The following is an 18,290-nucleotide window of genomic DNA, read 5'->3' as shown; positions in this document are numbered from 1 at the left end:
GTTTCTATGTTTTATGCTTTTACAGTTCATTGTTTACGTCACGACGAACCACCTGATTGATCAACGTTATTGCATTTCATTTTAAGAATATAGCAATCTGCATAGAGAAGAAATGAAAGTTTTAACAAGCAATTGATCCTGAGCGTGGGATGTCTTATTAATCAATATGTGTTTGACGTATCCTGTCGGGATCACCTACAACGATTGACATGACTCTGTTTTCTTTTGTTTGTTTTTTTCTTTAGGTAGCAATATAGCTCGTGAAAGAGAAAAGGTCTGCCGGATGTATCTTACTTTCTCCCGGATGCTAGACCGTGCCGAATACCAGCCATCCGAATCCATTTGTTTTTACCTGAAACAAAGAAGAAAAAAGTATTTCTTTTCTCCCTCTTCCTTTTTGTTGATTAGAGTTCTAAAATACAGGTATAACGATGATAATATGAGAAAGTTACGCGGATGATCACTTTGCGCGATTACATAGCAAGATACGATCGTAGTGTCTATTTCGTAAGTCGCAGAGAACAACTCACCCCGAGAACTATCAAGTATCATAATTGAATTTTTCAATAAAACTTGACCCAGGATATCTTTAACCGAAGATGTTTCTACCTGAAAGTTCACATCACTTTCTCTTGCCTTAAAGGCGGGTTAATTCCCCATGGCAAACGGTTTCTGGGAATGAAAAGTAAAAAGGATCCGGGAAGATGGAAATTCTGAGCAGGGAGAAGGTTATTTTATTTTATTTGTTATCTCTTTGGAAAAACCCAAGCCGGGTGAATATTTTGAAACGATAACACCCTCGTTGGTTGGTAGCAAAGACTTTCGCTTCACCTAAATTCCTTCTGTTATTGAAGATTCAGTTGTCCAGCCCCCCTCAGCACCCAGGACTTGCTAGAGGCACAAAAAAGAAAGTGAAGTACATGGGGAAGAGACTCGTAGGCCAACAACTGAGGTCATGTTTTCGATCAGAGTCACGTGACGATCTACGGCTATTGCTACGTACCAACCTACCAGTACTACTTACAATACCATCACCAACTCACAGTCTAAGGTATAAAAGGCTTTGCCCGAACCCGTCCAAGTATCAGTCTCTCGCTGTATCTTCTTGGTGTTGTCAAAGTTTGAATTCACTCCCCACATTCTACTAATTACCGACGGAAGGAATATTGTCCGATACTGCCACGAGTTCCACCATCATCATAAAGACAACCAACAAATCCAAACGAACCAAGTAAGCCGTCCATTCATTTTCAATTTTCATACTAACTATAAATGTCAATCAAGACATCTCTTATTCTGTGATTAAGGTCTAAATAACATAATATGGAAATCGAGTGCTCTGTACGCCAGAACACGTAAACAAGATATCATGTAGAGTAGTAAAAAGAAACCAAGTCGTAAATTTAAAAGTCTCGGTCTGTGCTGAGGATGCGCTTTGAAGTATTGAAAAGAATTGAATCACTTTCATTTTACAACCAACTTCCCGTGTGCGTGTCGCGACGCACATCTTTCTTCAGAACGATCCTCTGCATTATTAAATAGAGAGAGGGGAAAGCTTGACCTACATTCGCCCTGAATTCTCTTTCAGTTTCTCTTTTCTTTGACTCATCCGCTATCGGAGATATCTTTCTAAAACATTTCCTAGTCTTCTTACCCTCAATTCAGCCGTGAATAACGCCCAAACAATTCGTTTAATTGTCTAAACACGGAGAACTGCAAAAATTAATGTATTGCAATCACTGCTGGCGATGCGATGGAGGAAAGAAAGGTATGATATTAAATTTCTCCTACAGCAACACCGAAGGAGAGAGTGGGTCAATTTAAGTGAAAGCGAGAGGCGTTGACCCCCCTCGTTTTCCCACGTCTTACCATGAATTACTCTGTTCAGTGGATTTGGTCATCCAGGTCACAAGTTCCCTGTTTTCATGGGTGTGGGGGGGGAAAAGAGAGAGAGATCATACCTGCTTCCTAATGAGTCAACACGTAGAACTTCCTCACTGGCAGCTTAGAATACTGGAGAAAGGCGAGAAGAGGTCATTCTTGAATGTGAAAGTGGCTGGGAGTCAAAGAAAGCGTTTCCCCCTTCCAGGTCTTCATTTTCTCCTGGATCGTTTTAGTCTGCCTCCACTGTATTATCAGCTCTAGCTTTCTCCATCCTAAAAGGGTTCTGGTACCCTTCGTCCCTTGCCCCGCCTCTATCCCAGTGACAAACAGGTTTCTTAGACATAGTTACACAGACCGATCCACGGCCTCAGTCGTCTCTTGTGCTTGTTTGAAACTACTCTGGCTTGGTTCTTACTCACCTAGCAATATTCTCTTTTTTGTTTCCCTCTGTCAGGTTTAAATCTCTCAGCTGAATAGTTTCGTTGACAGAAAGTACAACAATGAGGTTAAACACCCTCTGTTCGTGCTTACTTCTATTGGCGGCTGTTAAAGCCCACCCTGAAGGTTCCTGGAAATGGGAATCCTCTTCAAGTCAGTCCACCACAATAGCCCCTACTGTCCAACCGGCTGCCGACGAATCTCTGCACCTTTCAGTCGCTGGTAATCACAACAATTTATAATTGTGAAACAATCTGTAGTATTCGCTTGACAACCTTTTGTTAGATGCAAATGGTAAACTTCCGGCAAGTGCAGAACTGCACGAGGAGAGTTCCAGTGTGGATGATGTCGAAACAGCAGCTGATGCTATTCTTCACTCAACCAGGACAGGCAAAGTCATCAACGCGTACGAAGCTGTTTATGAAGATCCATCCATTCAAAAGGCTCTTCAAGAAGGCAAAGACACTGAAGCTCGCACTTACATCAAGGAGAAGCTCTGCAAACTTGGTTTGGCCAAAGAGGTGTGTATTTTTCTAGTGTTACGTATACGTCTTTCAAAAGGTATCATTGAATGGCTCTTTTTCTAGTGCGCAAAGCTATCTGCCAAGTCATACGGTCCTAGTGGACACAATGGCCTCCATGGCGGCATTGGCATCGATCCCAATATTGTTTCATATGTTCAGCCCGTAGCCATTGTACCAGCCGGTGCTCCTATTGCTGCAGTTCCACTTGGCGTGGGCGGTGGCCAGTTCAAACAACATGGCAAAGGCCAAGTTGGCAAAGTCAAGGGCTATGGTGTTCCTCCTACGGGCTATGGAGCTCCTTCTCTCCTACCTCCAAACACGTACGGTGCTCCCGGACTTGGTGGATTCGGCGGACCCGGACTTGGTGGATTCGGCGGACTCGGTGGTTTGGGAAGCCTGGCTCCTCCTCCTATTCCTGCATCTCTTCCTCCTGCCCCTGTCCAACACATCCATCATCACCAAACCGTCGGAGTTCCTCCAATCATCCCAGGCCCTTACGGCGCTCCTCCACCTCCACCACCAATCTACAAATCACCTCCTTCATATAATCCTGCCCCTCCTGCTTACAATCCTCCGCCTAGACCATCTTACAGTAACCCAGCCCCCGTTTATAACTCGGCTCCTTCTCGTCCGTACGTTCCTGCTCCAATCCAGCCCTACACCAACGGAGGTAATGCATTCGCTCCACGTGACCAGTGCGTGTGCGTTCCAGTTGAACAATGCCCGTCCTACGATGTCATCGGCCGCGTCGCTGACTACCAAATTGACCCTCGTTCAAAACTGAACTCGACCATCGTAGCTGATGAAGCCGACATTGTCATCGTGAAACAACCGGAAGGTCGTCAACTCGCTTCTCCTTCATCAAAAGACTCGACTCGTCGAAAACGTCAGAGCTTCCACAACAGGCAGACCATCGTTGGAGACGATACCATCACCGTTGTCTCATCTGATTCTTCCGCTTCGCAATCCCCTTTAAATCCTCCTTCCAGTGGTTCTGGACCGGTTGCTCCCATTGCCGATGTACCCATTTCGGCGGGTGATTCTGATGATTTAGAATCAATCAGCGTTGATGCTGCTGATTCCGTTCCTGCTGGTGATGGTGGTTCTGCTCCCGTTGCTGTTTCTCCACCTGCTGTAGCTGGTGCCCCTGCCTCCGTCGGCGCAGTCGTAAGTTGACTTTATGATAATCATTAACTTCTTTAATTTACACAGTCCGTGTTCTCCACGAGAAATGACGACACACTGACAAAAACTTACACCGACCCAAATCCCTTCAGCTCCTTTACATCTTTTTGAGCGGCTTTGACAAGAAAGTCGAAACTCTTCTTCACGTTGCTCCTCTGTTTCTCTCTCGATACAGGGAGGTAGTCTGTTCAGCGCTCTGAAACGATTCGTGGAACCAACGTTCGGTGTTTCGTTCGGGCTCCCGGGTGGCGCTTTTGGCGGTGGCTATCCGCTGAATCCACTGGGTACAAATCCAGTAGTGAATCCGTACGGCGGCGCTATTGGCGGCGATGGGGTCAATTTCGGCTCTTTCAATGTCAATCCGCTTGTGTCGTTACAGCTGGGCAAGGGCGAGTCGGGTAAAAAATTTAGACCGCTGGTTAACTTCCACATCACTCCCAGTGCTGAGAAGTTGGCCGAAAAGGGTCTGATTGGTTCTGGTGGGGTCGGTGGTATAGGACCGGGTATAGGTGGGTTCGGTGGAGTAGGACCAGGTGTAGGTGGACTCGGCGGTCTAGGTGGATTTGGTGGTGGTGGTGGTTTTGGTGGACTGCCTTTCCGGCAGTTGACCAAAGACGAACAACCGTTCGGACATCAAACAGACAATTCCGGACTATTGTCGAACAATCAAAGTCCACTAGGGTCAGTTAATAGTTATTACAGTGACTTTGTTAAACAAGGAGGCTCAGAAGAGCCATTCAGATTTGCCGACACGACCAACACGGGACTATCGCTAAACAACCAAAGTCCAGTAGTGTCAAACAGTAATTATTACGATGACATTGTCAAACAGGGAGGTTCAGAAGAGCCGTTCAGATTTGCCAGTACATCAGGCAACGCCATCAGACCGCTGAGATCGGCCCGCGATGGGCCTTACGGAGAGGAGGCTCCGTTGAACCTGGGCGAGGTTGGACAAGGACTACAAAGAGTGGGTCTGGCGTCCGATGAAGCTTCTTTCAAGACCCATCACTATGAGAAGAGTTTTAAAAAAGCTTTCGGCAAAGGCTACGGCTATGGCGTTCCCTACCCAGTTGCTACACCTGTTGCCGTACCTCAACCCTACGGAGTACCTTATGCTGTGCCTCAACCTGTACCCGTTGCACAACCCTATGCTGTACCTCAACCTTATCCAGTCAAAGTACCCGTTGTCCAACATGTTCCCGTTCAAGTTCCTGTCCAAGTTCCCGTCAGGGTTGAGGTTCCCGTCCACGTCCCTGTCCGTGTTGAAGTTGTCCGTGTAGAAGTCCCTGTGCCTGTGGCAGCGCCTTACCCAGTCCCTGTACCTTACGAGCAACCGGTTCAGGTTCATCAACACTATCATCATCAACACCCAGTACCTCCACCGGTGCCCCACTATCCCCCAAAAGCGTCCATCTACCGACCTTATCCAGGAGCTTACGGCTCGCCCACGTACGGCTATAGCGGTCCAGTACCTAGCTACTCTGCGCCAGTGGCCAGTTATGGACCAACGCCTTATTCTAACTCGGGAGGGAAGGAAACACCTTACGCGGGTCAAGCGCAGGCACATTACTCGGCGGAGGGAAATCAGCCAACGGCACAGGTGCACACAGCAACTGGGTACGATTCAATCACGGTTCAATCCGCTGCCAATGACTACACGTTCCGTGATTCGGAAAACAATGGCCAGCCTAAAACTCGAACTAGTGGAGTCCGATTTGTCGATTCTCGTTCGGGTGAATCCGATTCATCCTCCTCTCCTGCTGCATTCACTTCTTCTTCTTCTTCTTCTTCATCCGCTGTTAAGTTTGAGCAAGCCAAGCGGAAGCGCTCCGCAGACGAACAAGATTTCGTTGAAACAGACGCAAGCCAACCCCAACCAGAAACCAACGAGGTAAGGTGGCTCGTCCCTTTTTGTCTCTCATCTAAAGAGACATACAATTGTCTTCCAACTGTTGCTCTGGTGCTGGAAAATGGAAACAAAGCTATCCGATTACGTGGTCTCTCTGTTAAAATCATGGTATTCATCAAAATAATGCGAAGCCACCCAATCCAAAAACTTGTGGTTGGCGGGAACACCTACATTTTTGTGCTATAACTTTCTGGATCGGTAAAAAAACATCAAATCCAACGATTTTTTATTGCTTTTTTGTGGCCTAACGTTATAACACTAATTAATTCTTTGTTTTTTTAATTGGCCCGTCTGATCTTGATCGAACTCGTGTTCTAAACCAATCAATCAAACGAAAAGCCACACAACAGTCCTATACTACATTGGTGCTCTTTGACGATGAAGGTGGAAAAGAACCTCCTTCTAACCTCTGACATTTTATTGTTTATGTTATTTCTGTGCCGTGCATGCGGACTGACATTTCCTGATATGCAATTCCATTCTTTGATCTTCTTTTACTAAACATTAAAAAACAAAACAGTTTTCATCTACAGAAAGCTGCTGATTTAGACAACGAAGGGACGACTGATTGACGACACAACCGACTACCACTTTATTACATTTTGCAATCAAATCAATGCTTTCGTTAACAACGTCTTGGATTGTTGGTGTTACAGGGACGAGATGCCCGTCAACTCGGAGGAAGCTCTTTTTCCGGTGGATATCCAACTTGTAAATACTCTGAAGTCTGTTGTCGTAGTTCTCCGGCTGCCAACCGATACTCAAATGGAGCGGCTCCAGGTACCTGTGGACGCCGAAACCCACAAGGAATCAACGGTCGCATCAAGACTTTGCCCTACGCTGACGGAGAAGCTGAATTCGCTGAATATCCATGGTTATTATTTGAAATAATTGAAAGACAATCAACTTGATTACTCAAGATGGGATTGAAAATTTCAGGCAAGCGGCTATTTTGAAAAAAGATCAGTACGACAACGTTTATGTCTGCGGAGGAGCCCTAGTAGGACCTTCTCACATCCTCACTGCAGCTCATTGCATTAAAGGGTACATGATTATGTTTAATTAGTTTGTGATTGAACATGTCTGACCTCGTCGTTTGATAACGCAGAAACGCTCCTGGTGACCTGAGAGTGCGTTTGGGTGAATGGGATGTCAACCGCGAATCTGAATTCTACCCTCACATCGAGAAAGACGTTGTCTCTGTTATTATTCATCCGGAATACTATCCAGGCAACCTTTACAACGATATCGCTATCGTAAAGTTTGAAGGCACGGTCGACTTTTCTTACAAGTACGTGCATTATCACTTGGCAATCCTTTAGAAATGTATCGTTAATTTTCTTTTCTACTTGTAGTCCTCACATCGCTCCTGCCTGCGTTCCTCAGAGGTACCAAGAATTCGTTGGATCTCGTTGCTGGGTCACTGGATGGGGTAAAGACGCGTTCGGTACCGGAGGAAAGTACCAGAACATCCTAAAGGTAAGTGAGCTTAAAAATCATGCAACTCCATTTCTGGAAGGTCAACTCCGTTTTGTACTTAAACGAAAATTAGGAAGTGGATGTGCCTGTAGTTGGCAATGCTGATTGCGAGAACAAATTGCGCCGTACACGACTTGGATACGACTTCAAATTGCATTCAGGATTCCTCTGCGCTGGAGGTGAAGAAGGAAAAGATGCCTGCAAGGTATAGTTGCTTCCTGAATTGAATTCAAATCTTTTCTTCAACCATACCATACTTTGTGGAACAGGGTGACGGTGGTGGCCCACTAGTGTGCGAGAACCGTGGCAGCTGGTTCCTGGCCGGTCTCGTCAGCTGGGGTGTCGGTTGCGGTCAGTACGACACTCCTGGTGTTTACACCAAAGTGTCTGAATTCTCCGACTGGATCCAAAAGAATATAATCTATTAATCCTAACGCGTGCATCGTTTAACGTTATATATTAAAGAAGCGACGGCGAGGAAAGAAGCTAAGAAATATTTAAACAAAAGAGAAAGAAAAAATTCACCAGTTTTTCATTAATTTGATTACTACTTTTATACATTCTAAATGCGAATCCCATTTCTCACATCAGTTTTATGCTATTTAGATGGCCCTTAGTTTTAGTCAAAAGTATTAGTGTTTGAATACCTTTTTTTTTTATCACAATGATGTTTCTCAAAATTATGTATCTACTACACTGCTGTTGCAGGCTGTGTAGATCCCTCCGTAGCGGCTGAGCCGCCCTTAAATACACGAAAAGATGCTTATGAATCATTCGACTATTTCATTACATCAAAACTAGCTAGTTCAATCGGATTAACAAGTTTGGCACCGTAAAACAGAGATCAGATATCAATAAGAGCGCTTGTTTCACTGGAACCAGTTACCTTGCAGGTGGTTTCATTAGTTGAAATGGATAAAAACGATTATTCAGAGTGAAACTATTCCACTAGGTTGGACTGTTAACATAACGGCCAATCACATGCAACTAGTACGACCACCGTCAACATTCACTATTTTGAAATGCAAATTCCTGTTTTTACGATTAAAAATTTCAAATTTCAATCAATTGAATTATGTTTGTAATTTTAAAAAGCAGCTAAATCAATAAGAATTCAGTTTAATCGAAAAATAACTTTTTGAATTCAATGTAGTTTAAGACAGATGCAGAAGGTTGCAAGCCGGGCTTTGTCCCCCGAATGAGTTAAGACTTGCTGCAAAAATGATTTGTTTTATTGATTATTCGAAAGCCAAATTAATCACAAGTTCTAAAAATGACCTTCTTCACCGTCGCTTTCTTCATCGGAGCAATGCTATTGATCAGCAAACTGTTTGGCATGAGGCGTCGTGCGTCCACCAGCAACAAACTGCGACTACGCGGACTAGAACCGGAATCGGAATTCGAACTGTCCAAGTGTCCTATTCAAGCCACAATGGAGACTTTAGTTGAGGCAGGATTGGAAAATGCTGCTGCTCCTTGTCTCGTGTCTCGTTTGGAATGGTGGAAACAGATCAATAGTTACCTGGACACGTTGGAGGATACCCCAGAGTCAATCAGCATCGTAGCTACTGCCATCGAGGTGCTTTTAACTTATCACCAGCTTCAACGATCGGAAGTGGAAGAGGATTTGGTCCGCGCACTGTTCCAAAGAGCATTGCAGGACTCGAGACTTTCCCACGTGTACGCCAAACTTCTGAAACAAATGATAAACGATACGAGAGATTGGACGCAAGACCTTACCAGCCGATTCTTCCAACTTGTTGTTGCCGAATTCAATCGGCCGCTCACTCACGTCGAAGATTTCGAGAAAAAGTTAAGCAATGTCAAATTGATGGCAGCAGTTTTCAGGAGACGGATCGATGGTGTACCGGATGAATGGATGACAGACTGCTCTGATACTCTGGTACAGCGTCTCCACGCTGGACTCGAACAATCAACCGAGCAGCTTTGTCTCTTTTTGAAGACTTTACTCATCAGCGAATGCAACGATAATTGCAATTTGTCTATGTCACAACAACTAGAGTTAACTGCTTGTTTTGAGGCTCTACAAAAAGCGGCGTTGTGTCCTAAAGGAAGACAGTCTTTACCCAGATTGGAAGCTGATGTACCCATTGCAAAAGTGCATGAAAAACAAGCTGAGGCACAATCTGAACCAGAAAAAGAAGTTGAAGAACAGTTTGAAACACCATCTGGAACACAACCTGAAATACAACCTGAAACGGAGAAGTCTGAAGTGGAGGAAATCAAAACTAAAAAAGCAGACTTGGAGCAAAACAGAGAGGAGACGTCGAGTACTGCTGAATCGCATAATCGCAATTATGCTGAGACCCCACAGGCGAATCCCCTGGATCGAATAGCCAGCTTTGGGTATCAATTATTTCAAGGCACTTCAGTTGTGGCAGTTGTTCCAAAAGACAAGATCTGTCGCCCGCTAAGTTCCACCTTACCCAAGAACACTGTCGACCCGAGAAATAGGCAAACGGCAGACGATGTGAAACCAGGACCGTTCAAAGCTAGACCCGTACCCCCCACCCACTATAACGAACCTTATCGGCCTACGCTGTCCAAGGACCGTCCAATCACCAAAAGGATTCCAGTTTCTAAGAAACCCATGACTGTTCCAGAAATGGAGCCTTCTCTTATGGATGACAAGAAACTTGAAGGTGGTGAAAATCAATCAGAACAAAATGTCCCGCAACCCGAGTTGGACGAGGATTCGCTACGGATACGGAACAGTAATGCTTCGACAATATCCGACAGTAGCGATAACTCATCGGTTCCGGACGTTTTCGACATCACACCGATAGAAAACAAAGCTCAAGTTGAGGAGGATCAACCGATAGCAGAAGCTGCTAAGATCCAAGTCGCACACAATACCGTAGAGGCCTCTTTATTAGCAGATAATGTTCAAGTTCCAAAGAGGGAAACACAGCAGACAAAGAGATCATCTTCTGACAGTGAGCTATTAATTCATCCCTGGAATCATTGGTACGAAGATCCTGGGGAGGCTATATTACCTCCTGGATTAACGAGTAATGATGTGGCAGAAGTAGGTGAGGCAGTCCTGTTAGCTGACAAAACGATGATTGACGACAAGAAATCAGTTGTTGGACTGAGAGATGAAAAGAACCCGGAAGGTAAGGGAAAATCGATCAAGAAGAGGGACACGAGTGGAAGCGATGTAGTCGAAATTCATCAAAAGATACATCGTCGTCAAACGAGGAACGTAAAATGGATTTTTCCATCGTCCAGGATCTAAACGCAAAGAAGAAGTTTCGATATTGAAAAGGAGGTTGTGGTGCAAGGATAAAAAATGATAAAAATTGAACCGTGATACTTGTATTAACATTCACGCAGTCATGAGTGAATAAGTAATTTGTTGAGTTGATAAAATTTACAGTTTTCTTTGCAAAAAAGTGTATGCAAGTGTTTGGACAAAGTGATTTCATTGCTGGAAAGCTTTGATGGCCATTGTCTTTTCAACTTGCTACACTTGTTTCGAAGAGCTGGAAAGATTCTAAAGAGTTTATTTGCAGAAATGCAGATTTCAAAACCAAAAGAAAACACGGTTCTCTGTTTTTTGTATGTTCCAACCCAGTTTGAATCCAGTTGATAAATTACATGTGATTAATTAAAAAAAACTTGTTTTTTGTGTTATTTTCTTAAATCCTCTTTCACAATTACATAGACACTATATACATATACAGAGCATGCCACCAGTAGCCGAAATAGGTAATAAAAACATTTCAATGCGGAACTGGAAAGTCCCCTCCACATAAGTTGCAATTCAGAATTGCGTTTTCAAATAGTCACCTTGCAATTAATAACAAGACTTTTCCGAAGTATATGGTAATTTTATTCTCACATCAAGATATAAAAGATTTCAACAAAAGCTAGTTTTTGCATTCGTTTGGTCTTCCAGAAGGGGTATTCGTTAAGATGCTATCACGAACACGACGTGAAACCGGTTAAGTAATCATCGATTATCTCCGAGAATCGTAAAAGAAGATTTAAAAAAAAAAGTCCGCGCTTAGTTTTACATTATTATTAGCCTGTGGCTACAGCATTTCATGGCTAACAGACAGGAAATTCCTTAGGTTGTGTTGACATTTTGCCAAATATGTCATAATGTGTACAATTAAGGACATGTTTGACCCAAAAAGGCCCCAATTTTTTTGCGTACTAGAATGCAATCTTAGGTTACTACCTTGCAGTTAACTAAAGTTACTCAGAATTGGTGAATAAAATATTACGTTATTTCTTGAACGGATTGTTTTCAGCAAATTATCTGCAAAAAGTGTCTCATGAAGCAAAAGTGACTCATAAGTCAACCATACTGTTTCATTGTAAGTTTTCTGGCTTTTCTGTATAAGTCCTGGCAGTATCCTAGTTTCCCTCACTTTTAGTTAGAAACTTATAAATAGCATAGAAAGATTCGTCTAATTACCATACCTAGTTTATGTGGGTGCAAATGATGTCTTGAGGTAGTAAATCCACTTTGAAAATATTCATTTACCGTAGCTTTCCCACGCGTCTGGCGGGGAAATACCCGCGTACCCCACGCCAATTTCCCCCTTTTTCCCCTGAGGCTTAGGGGAAATTTTAACCAAAAATATACAATATTCCGAAGTCTAGATGTGGATCTACCTGGATAAGTTTCTATCTAAAAGTTAGGGATACTAGGATACTGCCCCAAATTCTATAATAAGAGGGGCGTTCTGTCTTCCGATCCGTTCAAATTTATTAATATCACAAGTTGCAAGCCACCAGTCCTCAACTTGTTTGTCTGTTTGAGTAGGATTTGAGACATGAGTTTATTGTTAAACGTCCTGCGCTTGCTCTAACAATCTAAAAATCTAACTCCACCATCAAGTCGGGTAATTTTTCTAGTGCCCAGCAGTAAAATAAAAGACGCCAATACGACCCACATTTGTTTAGAAATTAAATTCGTTCTAGACAAGAAAACAAGCTGCCATTGGGGGATGATTACGTCGATTACAATTGTGGGGTTTCTGACGCAACAGCCTGAAGAAATAAATTGGCTTTAGTTTAAACAGCCAACCTGCCAACCCTAATGCTCTTGTTGGTAGGCAGATCCATTGGTTTTTGTTCACTTTCTTAATGTTTTTCTTTGACTGTCTTTCCCAAAAGTCAAACTGATTTTCAACTTTCGTTACTTTCTCAATGCACACATAGACACTGGTGCTTTGCGGAGTATCACACAGGAGTCATTACTTTTTGGGCTTCTCGTTCAGGCTTTCGGTTAACGCTTTCGGCTGGAGCAATGCCCTGGGATACCAATCTGACAGTAAACCAGAATGGTACCGTAGTGCAGCTATTGGCGGTGAGGAGGTCAATGTTTTCTCAACTTCAATACAAACCAGCTTTGTGTCGTTGCAGCTGGGCAAGGGTGGATCGAGCAAAACAGATGAAAATAAAAAATAAGGAAATGTGCAGATATTTAAATACAAATGAGGCCACTAGTCAATGTTCACGTTATACTGCTGGGAACCAGGACGAATAATAGTTAGCAGGGAAAAGTTTGATTGGCTGTAATGGATTCATTCGGTTGATTAGGGAATCATTCATTTAAATGGAATGAGGCCTGAAGGATTTTGGTAGGTTTAGTAGTTTTCAAAAAGACTTGCCTTCCTATTGGCCAATTGAACCTCAATCAGACAGTGCTGTTTCGGCAGGAAGTAATCCAAGTGCCAAACCCTTTTATTCTACTGGACTGGACTATACTAATTCAAGTTCATCAACATTGTTGTCTTCTATTTTGTAGCCCACACCTTGTTGCCCTGCTATCTCTCCAAGGTTTCATCAAACATTCCCAAGTTCTGGCGGCTTGCCTAATTTCGAAATGCTAGCCCGCGGTTACAATGGGTAGATGCAAGCTTCTACTTTTTCATTCGCTACAACCATCGTGCTAGAAATATGAACTGCCACGCCATCGGCGTGACAAAATAGGTTATCGTAAAACAACGAAGGGACAATCATTCAACTGTTATCAATTACATGTTCCATCCTCAAGTATATGAAAATGGTTTTAAAATCTCTAAACTTTCGAAATGTTGGGAAATGTTCATCTCCACCGTCTAGAGTCGGTGGAAAAATTCAAATACCGCAGCTCATCTAGAAAAATGTCTCAAGGCTACCTGGGTCTCTATAATAATCTCCATTACATAGCTATAAAAAGAAAATGTGTCTTTAAATATAGAAAGCCGTATAGAAACAGGTCTCCATTGCATTCGGTCCCAATCAAACGAATGCAACAAAAAAAGTTGATGCATGATGTAAGTAATCGTGCTCGTAAGGTTTAAAGACAAGAGATTACTGAGAGGACGTAGTCAATTGTCCGTGCAAGAGTAAAGTGTCTCGCGGACGGTGCAGCCTGGGGCGTTGCAAACTAACAGTAGTACGTTTAGTGATTCCAAGGCCAACCAAGGGGCAAAAGAAAAATTCTCGGAAACACTATGCGGACTCTAGTAATTCCATAAATGGACATCTTGCACTCGCCTTAGTTCGTCACTTGTGCTGTGTTGCAGCCTTCACCTGCGGTCTATGACCGCAAGTAACATTTAAGCAATCGTTTTGGCAAGGGCTGAGGAATCAACTCAACAGAGAAAAGCTATTATTCGTTCTTGTACCTTTATTCTCCTTTCGCACGTCCGTGTTTCAATAGCGCGAGTTTCGAAATGAAAAACGGAAAAACAGCTTACGGGCGCCGATGAACTGACTTTTTACTATTGGATATTGTTGCACTCGGGAGATCCCCTGGACTGCCTTAAGGCCTTTCACCGACGAAAATCCTAATGCCAGTGCCGTAAATCTTGCTTGTCCCCTTTAACTAACCCAATTGAGTTGGTGCTATAACAGCCCGTCGTGGTGGCTAAAGGCGTTCTGAAAGAACTGTTCATAGAATCTTTTCATAAAAAAAAACTGGTTAGTATAAGACGTTTTCCTAGTTAACCTCAGTTGTTATGAGTGGCGATCTATAGTTTGCGTTCGAGTGTCCGAGACCAACGTCATGCACGCTCTCATCTCTTCGTTCCATTCAGCCCCGCGTTTTCGTTATGACAGGGTCGGCACGGTAGGACCGAGTGTAACCGTCAACGGTGGGACCTCGTCAACATCCAAACTTGATTTCAATCCCTGCTGGACGTCTCCGGCTATTGTCACTTCACAAAGTTTTGACAGCCATTCAGGTAGCGTTCGCGTTACGAGAAGTCGAAGCAAAGAAACCAAAAAAGGGACATTCATCACCACTGAAGAGACAGATGAATCGCAACGGATGATGTCATCTGCTCTCAAAAGATTTTCTGTTAAGGTACTGTAACTTTTTTCTTCGAGATACGGCAATTAGTAATTTGGAGAGAAAAGCCAGTGGGTGGTACTATTGGATAATTTTTTGGAATTAAGGAGTTGGAGAACATCGTCCAAAGCCAGTTGGAAAAAGTGGTTAGTGGGCATCGTTACAATACTTGGCTTCGAGAACAAGTGAATGACGCCGACGCCCAGCTGGTGAAATATCAAAATCGGATTGACGCTCTTCAAAAGCATGTAAATGCCATTTCCGAGTAAATAGTTGTTCCTTTTATTTATTCGTATCTTGTTTTCGATTGACAATAGGTAAATGATCTGTCTGTAGTTATTCACAAGCACACAAAAGGGTCAGAAGGACAGGTGGGGCCGCCAATGAAATTGACGAGGAACGTAGGTCTTCAAGTGCGTAATAAACATCAGCCGGATAGGAAAGCAGTCTATGAGGTATGATGGAAATAAGATTTGGAATTACTTATTATAGAGAATTACTTTGTAGCTTTTGGCATCTGCGTCTTGTGAACATGTCCTTGAGACCTCGACTTTGAAATACTGAAAATCTTTATAGAGCCTTACAAGGCTGTGTTGATTGTTAATGTTTGATGCTAGAAGGTTGAACTACTGTTTCCAACCGGAAAATAATTCCAGAAAATACTTGTAAGAAGCCTATAGTTAAGAGTGCTTTTTAAAATATGATTTTAGGAAGAAAAAAAAGCAAGAGAAATAAAATAGTGATTGTCTAGAATAAAAGATAGTAAGAGACGTTCTGTGTTTATGATTATTTGATCACAACGTCAACATTTCAGGTTGAGGATGTACAACAATTGGCAGGTAACACGTCTTCAGGAGAAAAGTCTGGGGCTTCAGTAGATGTTTCTGTGTCTTCTACAACCACAAGGCAAGTTTGGCCTACACCAACGTCTACATCAGCCGTCCAAAAAGATCAACACTGCACTGTAAAGACACTTAAAGTATGCGGTCAGGTAGAATCCCATCAGACCTCGTCGCTTCCAGTAGAAATTGATTTAACGGAACTAGATGAAGAACCTACAATTGATCCCTCTCCTAGTTCTATACTGCCAATTGATCAGACTGCTTTTCTTTTGTCAAAGAGGCCGGTAACTCTTTGTAGCCAACCTGAGGGTTCTTCTGTTTTAATTTCTTCACCCAGTTGTGTCACTCCTCCACCTTTACCCGTAGCACAAGCGGTGGATTTTACAATTGACCGAACATTGCCTTGGGTCACGAGTGATAATGTCAGATTAGATGGACCTCTATCGAGCAACGGCACATCTGTTAACCCAACTGAAAATTCGTCAATGGGAAGGTCCCCTTCGCCAAAAAAATCATATCAATCAGCTGGATTCAGCCACTCAGCTGGATCGTCAACTACACCCATTCACACGGCAACTAAGTTTCCAACATCACATGAAATTGCAGCTTTGATTTCGCCTACTTCCGTAGAAACGTATCCACCAGCTGGCTCATCGTTTCAAAATGCTGCTGCACCGAAAAAGAACCCACCTCTCGATTTATATTCTCACCCTGATCGAAAGCGTCGTTTAGCCTGTCGTATTACATCTTTCGATGCTTCGACTATAGCTTCAGTCGAAAAATACCACAAACTAATGTTAGTATTTACAAACCTTGAAAAGGTTCGACCACTACATTTTTTTATCTCGTTTTTTTTTAAATTGTTTGTAGAAAAAAACACTGGTATAATTCAAGATCGCATTACGCTAGCGGACTACCCCCTCTTACGCATCCACTGGCAATCTACGAAAGACGGATGCATCAACTACCCAACTGTCGCGTGAATTCTAGAGAAATTGCTCCGTCCGTTGTCGCAAATGGTGCGAAACCTGCAAAAAATCATCGGATGCCAATCCTTAAACGAAGACAACAGCAGGCTTTCGAAAAAAGGGTTAAGTCGGTTGGAATATACCGAACTTGGAAGCTTCCATTGGCTGCCGGTTTAGCGCAAAAGGTTCCTTCCACTCAGCATCCTCCTCCGCTCAAGCCACAAGCGCAGCAAGTACAACAATGTCCAAAGGAACCAACTAGCATTCCGCCACCATTGATCGATATACTTGAAGATAGTCTTACTAGAAAAACATGCGTGCCGGATCTGCGTAAAACTTCTCCGTCGCTATTGAGACCTGCCCCTATGCAGCAAGAACTACGCACCTGCGGAAGTTTGGCGTCACCTACGCTCCCTGATGGCTACCCTGCTCAGCTAAAGTTGGCAAAATTGGATAGCGAAAAAAGAAACCTTCCGGATTTAATAGCTATCTCGGATGAAGGAATGGCTTTCCAGTCTCATAAATTAACTGCGACAAAAGTTTACGATTTGGATAATTTGACAATGTTTAAACCTATTTTAAAACTAACGCGGTCTGAAGAAGGTACAAGGAACGGTAGCGATGCAAGTTTATGAAATGATTTAAAGTACCGGTATTCGAATGTTAACAGGAATCCGAGTCGAATGGACAATACCGACGTTGCCTCCTGATCAACTCGATCAAATTGAATCTTACCTTCTATACTCTCGGAAAGAAAATGAAATTTCTCCATCAATGAACACACCCTGGTTTAAAGCAGCTGTCATCTCAGCTCTTCCTCTACCAATGTGTTTTAAGCTGACAGAGGTACTGAATTGTATCACCTGATTATTTGATAATTAATAATAATAATAATTTGTTTTCTTTTTTTTTTTTTTTGCTTTAGCTAACTGCAGGCTATCGGTATCATTTTCAAATCGGTCCTGTTCTTCGATGGTGCCAAAGCGCCATTCCATTCAGTAATCCAGTTTCCATCCACGTATGACGCTGAATATTCCAACAGGTGACAAGCAATGAGATAGTGCCATTCAGCATTGATAAAATCAAACAAGGTTTCCAAGAAATTTCTAGACCTTTGTCACATGATTTTATGCTGTATGTGTTCCGGGATAAATGTGGTTTCACAACTCGAACGCCCCTTTATGTTAATCTCGAGGGGGGGAAACCTGTCAGACAATGGCTATGTCCGTGTTTGACGTTATTTTATTTACCTTATAGATAGGAGAAATACACGAAGCAGAAGCGTGTGGCGACAGTTGAATCTTGTTTATTTCACAATAGTTCAAGGATTTTGGCTGGGTACGCTTGAAATAGTAGTATTTGGCAGTTTTCCTTCTGCTTCGTTCTTGCTGCGCGTTCTTGGTGTTCGTTTTATTCAAATGCTATAGTTAATAGAAGTCTGTCATGTGTTATCTCGGCACACGCGTCATACCAGATCACCTCAGTTCTTAAAGCCCTGATGGCCAAGGTTGCAAAAAGTATGGAGAAATATGTCCTGTTTTTGGCTATCACTAATCTTTGGCAGACGAAGCATTCCGGTTAGTGGAATGACATTATAAACTGTAAACGAACGGTATCATTAATTCAAAAGGGATTGTACGGATGAATGAAATGTGTCTAACGCAGGAATCTTTTGGATACAAAACAGGAGGTATTTGCATTGTTGATGGAAGATGTCAAAGATGTTTGAATTGAATGCTATTTTCT

General features: G+C 43.0%; 3 protein-coding genes across 4 annotated transcripts; all 3 read left to right on the top strand.

Annotated features, from left to right (window-relative positions):
* The first annotated feature begins 1,064 nt into the window (after positions 1 to 1,064).
* LOC116931857 lies at positions 1,065 to 8,189 on the top strand. Of its 2 annotated transcripts, none has more exons than XM_045179865.1 (11): positions 1,065 to 1,231; positions 2,335 to 2,544; positions 2,608 to 2,843; positions 2,910 to 4,013; positions 4,864 to 5,922; positions 6,597 to 6,814; positions 6,880 to 6,984; positions 7,049 to 7,231; positions 7,296 to 7,419; positions 7,493 to 7,624; positions 7,689 to 8,189. In XM_045179865.1, exons 2-11 carry the CDS (start codon positions 2,385 to 2,387, stop codon positions 7,845 to 7,847), a joined length of 3,480 nt encoding a protein of 1,159 aa, XP_045035800.1. In that variant the 5' UTR covers positions 1,065 to 1,231; positions 2,335 to 2,384; the 3' UTR covers positions 7,848 to 8,189. The 2 variants fall into 2 exon arrangements, with proteins under 2 accessions (XP_045035800.1, XP_032795398.2); XM_032939507.2 differs by having other exon boundaries at positions 1,066 to 1,231; positions 2,339 to 2,544.
* A 102-nt stretch (positions 8,190 to 8,291) lies between these two features.
* LOC116931861 lies at positions 8,292 to 11,054 on the top strand. Its single transcript, XM_032939512.2, has one exon. It carries the CDS (start codon positions 8,693 to 8,695, stop codon positions 10,676 to 10,678), a length of 1,986 nt encoding a protein of 661 aa, XP_032795403.2. The 5' UTR covers positions 8,292 to 8,692; the 3' UTR covers positions 10,679 to 11,054.
* A 3,327-nt stretch (positions 11,055 to 14,381) lies between these two features.
* On the top strand, positions 14,382 to 17,838 carry LOC116931858. Its single transcript, XM_032939508.2, has 7 exons — positions 14,382 to 14,749; positions 14,842 to 14,982; positions 15,052 to 15,189; positions 15,549 to 16,372; positions 16,447 to 17,147; positions 17,215 to 17,390; positions 17,470 to 17,838. Exons 1-7 carry the CDS (start codon positions 14,450 to 14,452, stop codon positions 17,566 to 17,568), a joined length of 2,379 nt encoding a protein of 792 aa, XP_032795399.2. The 5' UTR covers positions 14,382 to 14,449; the 3' UTR covers positions 17,569 to 17,838.
* The last annotated feature ends 452 nt before the right edge of the window (positions 17,839 to 18,290 follow it).

Source organism: Daphnia magna, linkage group LG10 (genome assembly GCF_020631705.1).
Source record: "Daphnia magna isolate NIES linkage group LG10, ASM2063170v1.1, whole genome shotgun sequence".
Lineage (NCBI taxonomy): Eukaryota > Metazoa > Arthropoda > Branchiopoda > Diplostraca > Daphniidae > Daphnia > Daphnia magna.
This window is presented reverse-complemented; position numbering and strand designations above follow the sequence as displayed.

Coding starts and splice junctions, on each gene's coding strand:
- LOC116931861 (XM_032939512.2), top strand. CDS start 8,693: ATGACCTTCTTCACCGTCGCTTTCTTCATCGGAGCAATGCTATTGATC.
- LOC116931858 (XM_032939508.2), top strand. CDS start 14,450: ATGCACGCTCTCATCTCTTCGTTCCATTCAGCCCCGCGTTTTCGTTAT. Junction 14,983..15,051: donor TTGACGCTCTTCAAAAGCAT/GTAAATGCCATT, acceptor GATTGACAATAG/GTAAATGATCTGTCTGTAGT. Junction 17,391..17,469: donor TGTGTTTTAAGCTGACAGAG/GTACTGAATTGT, acceptor TTTTTGCTTTAG/CTAACTGCAGGCTATCGGTA.
- LOC116931857 (XM_045179865.1), top strand. CDS start 2,385: ATGAGGTTAAACACCCTCTGTTCGTGCTTACTTCTATTGGCGGCTGTT. Junction 4,014..4,863: donor CTGCCTCCGTCGGCGCAGTC/GTAAGTTGACTT, acceptor ATTGTCAAACAG/GGAGGTTCAGAAGAGCCGTT. Junction 6,815..6,879: donor GAATTCGCTGAATATCCATG/GTTATTATTTGA, acceptor TGAAAATTTCAG/GCAAGCGGCTATTTTGAAAA.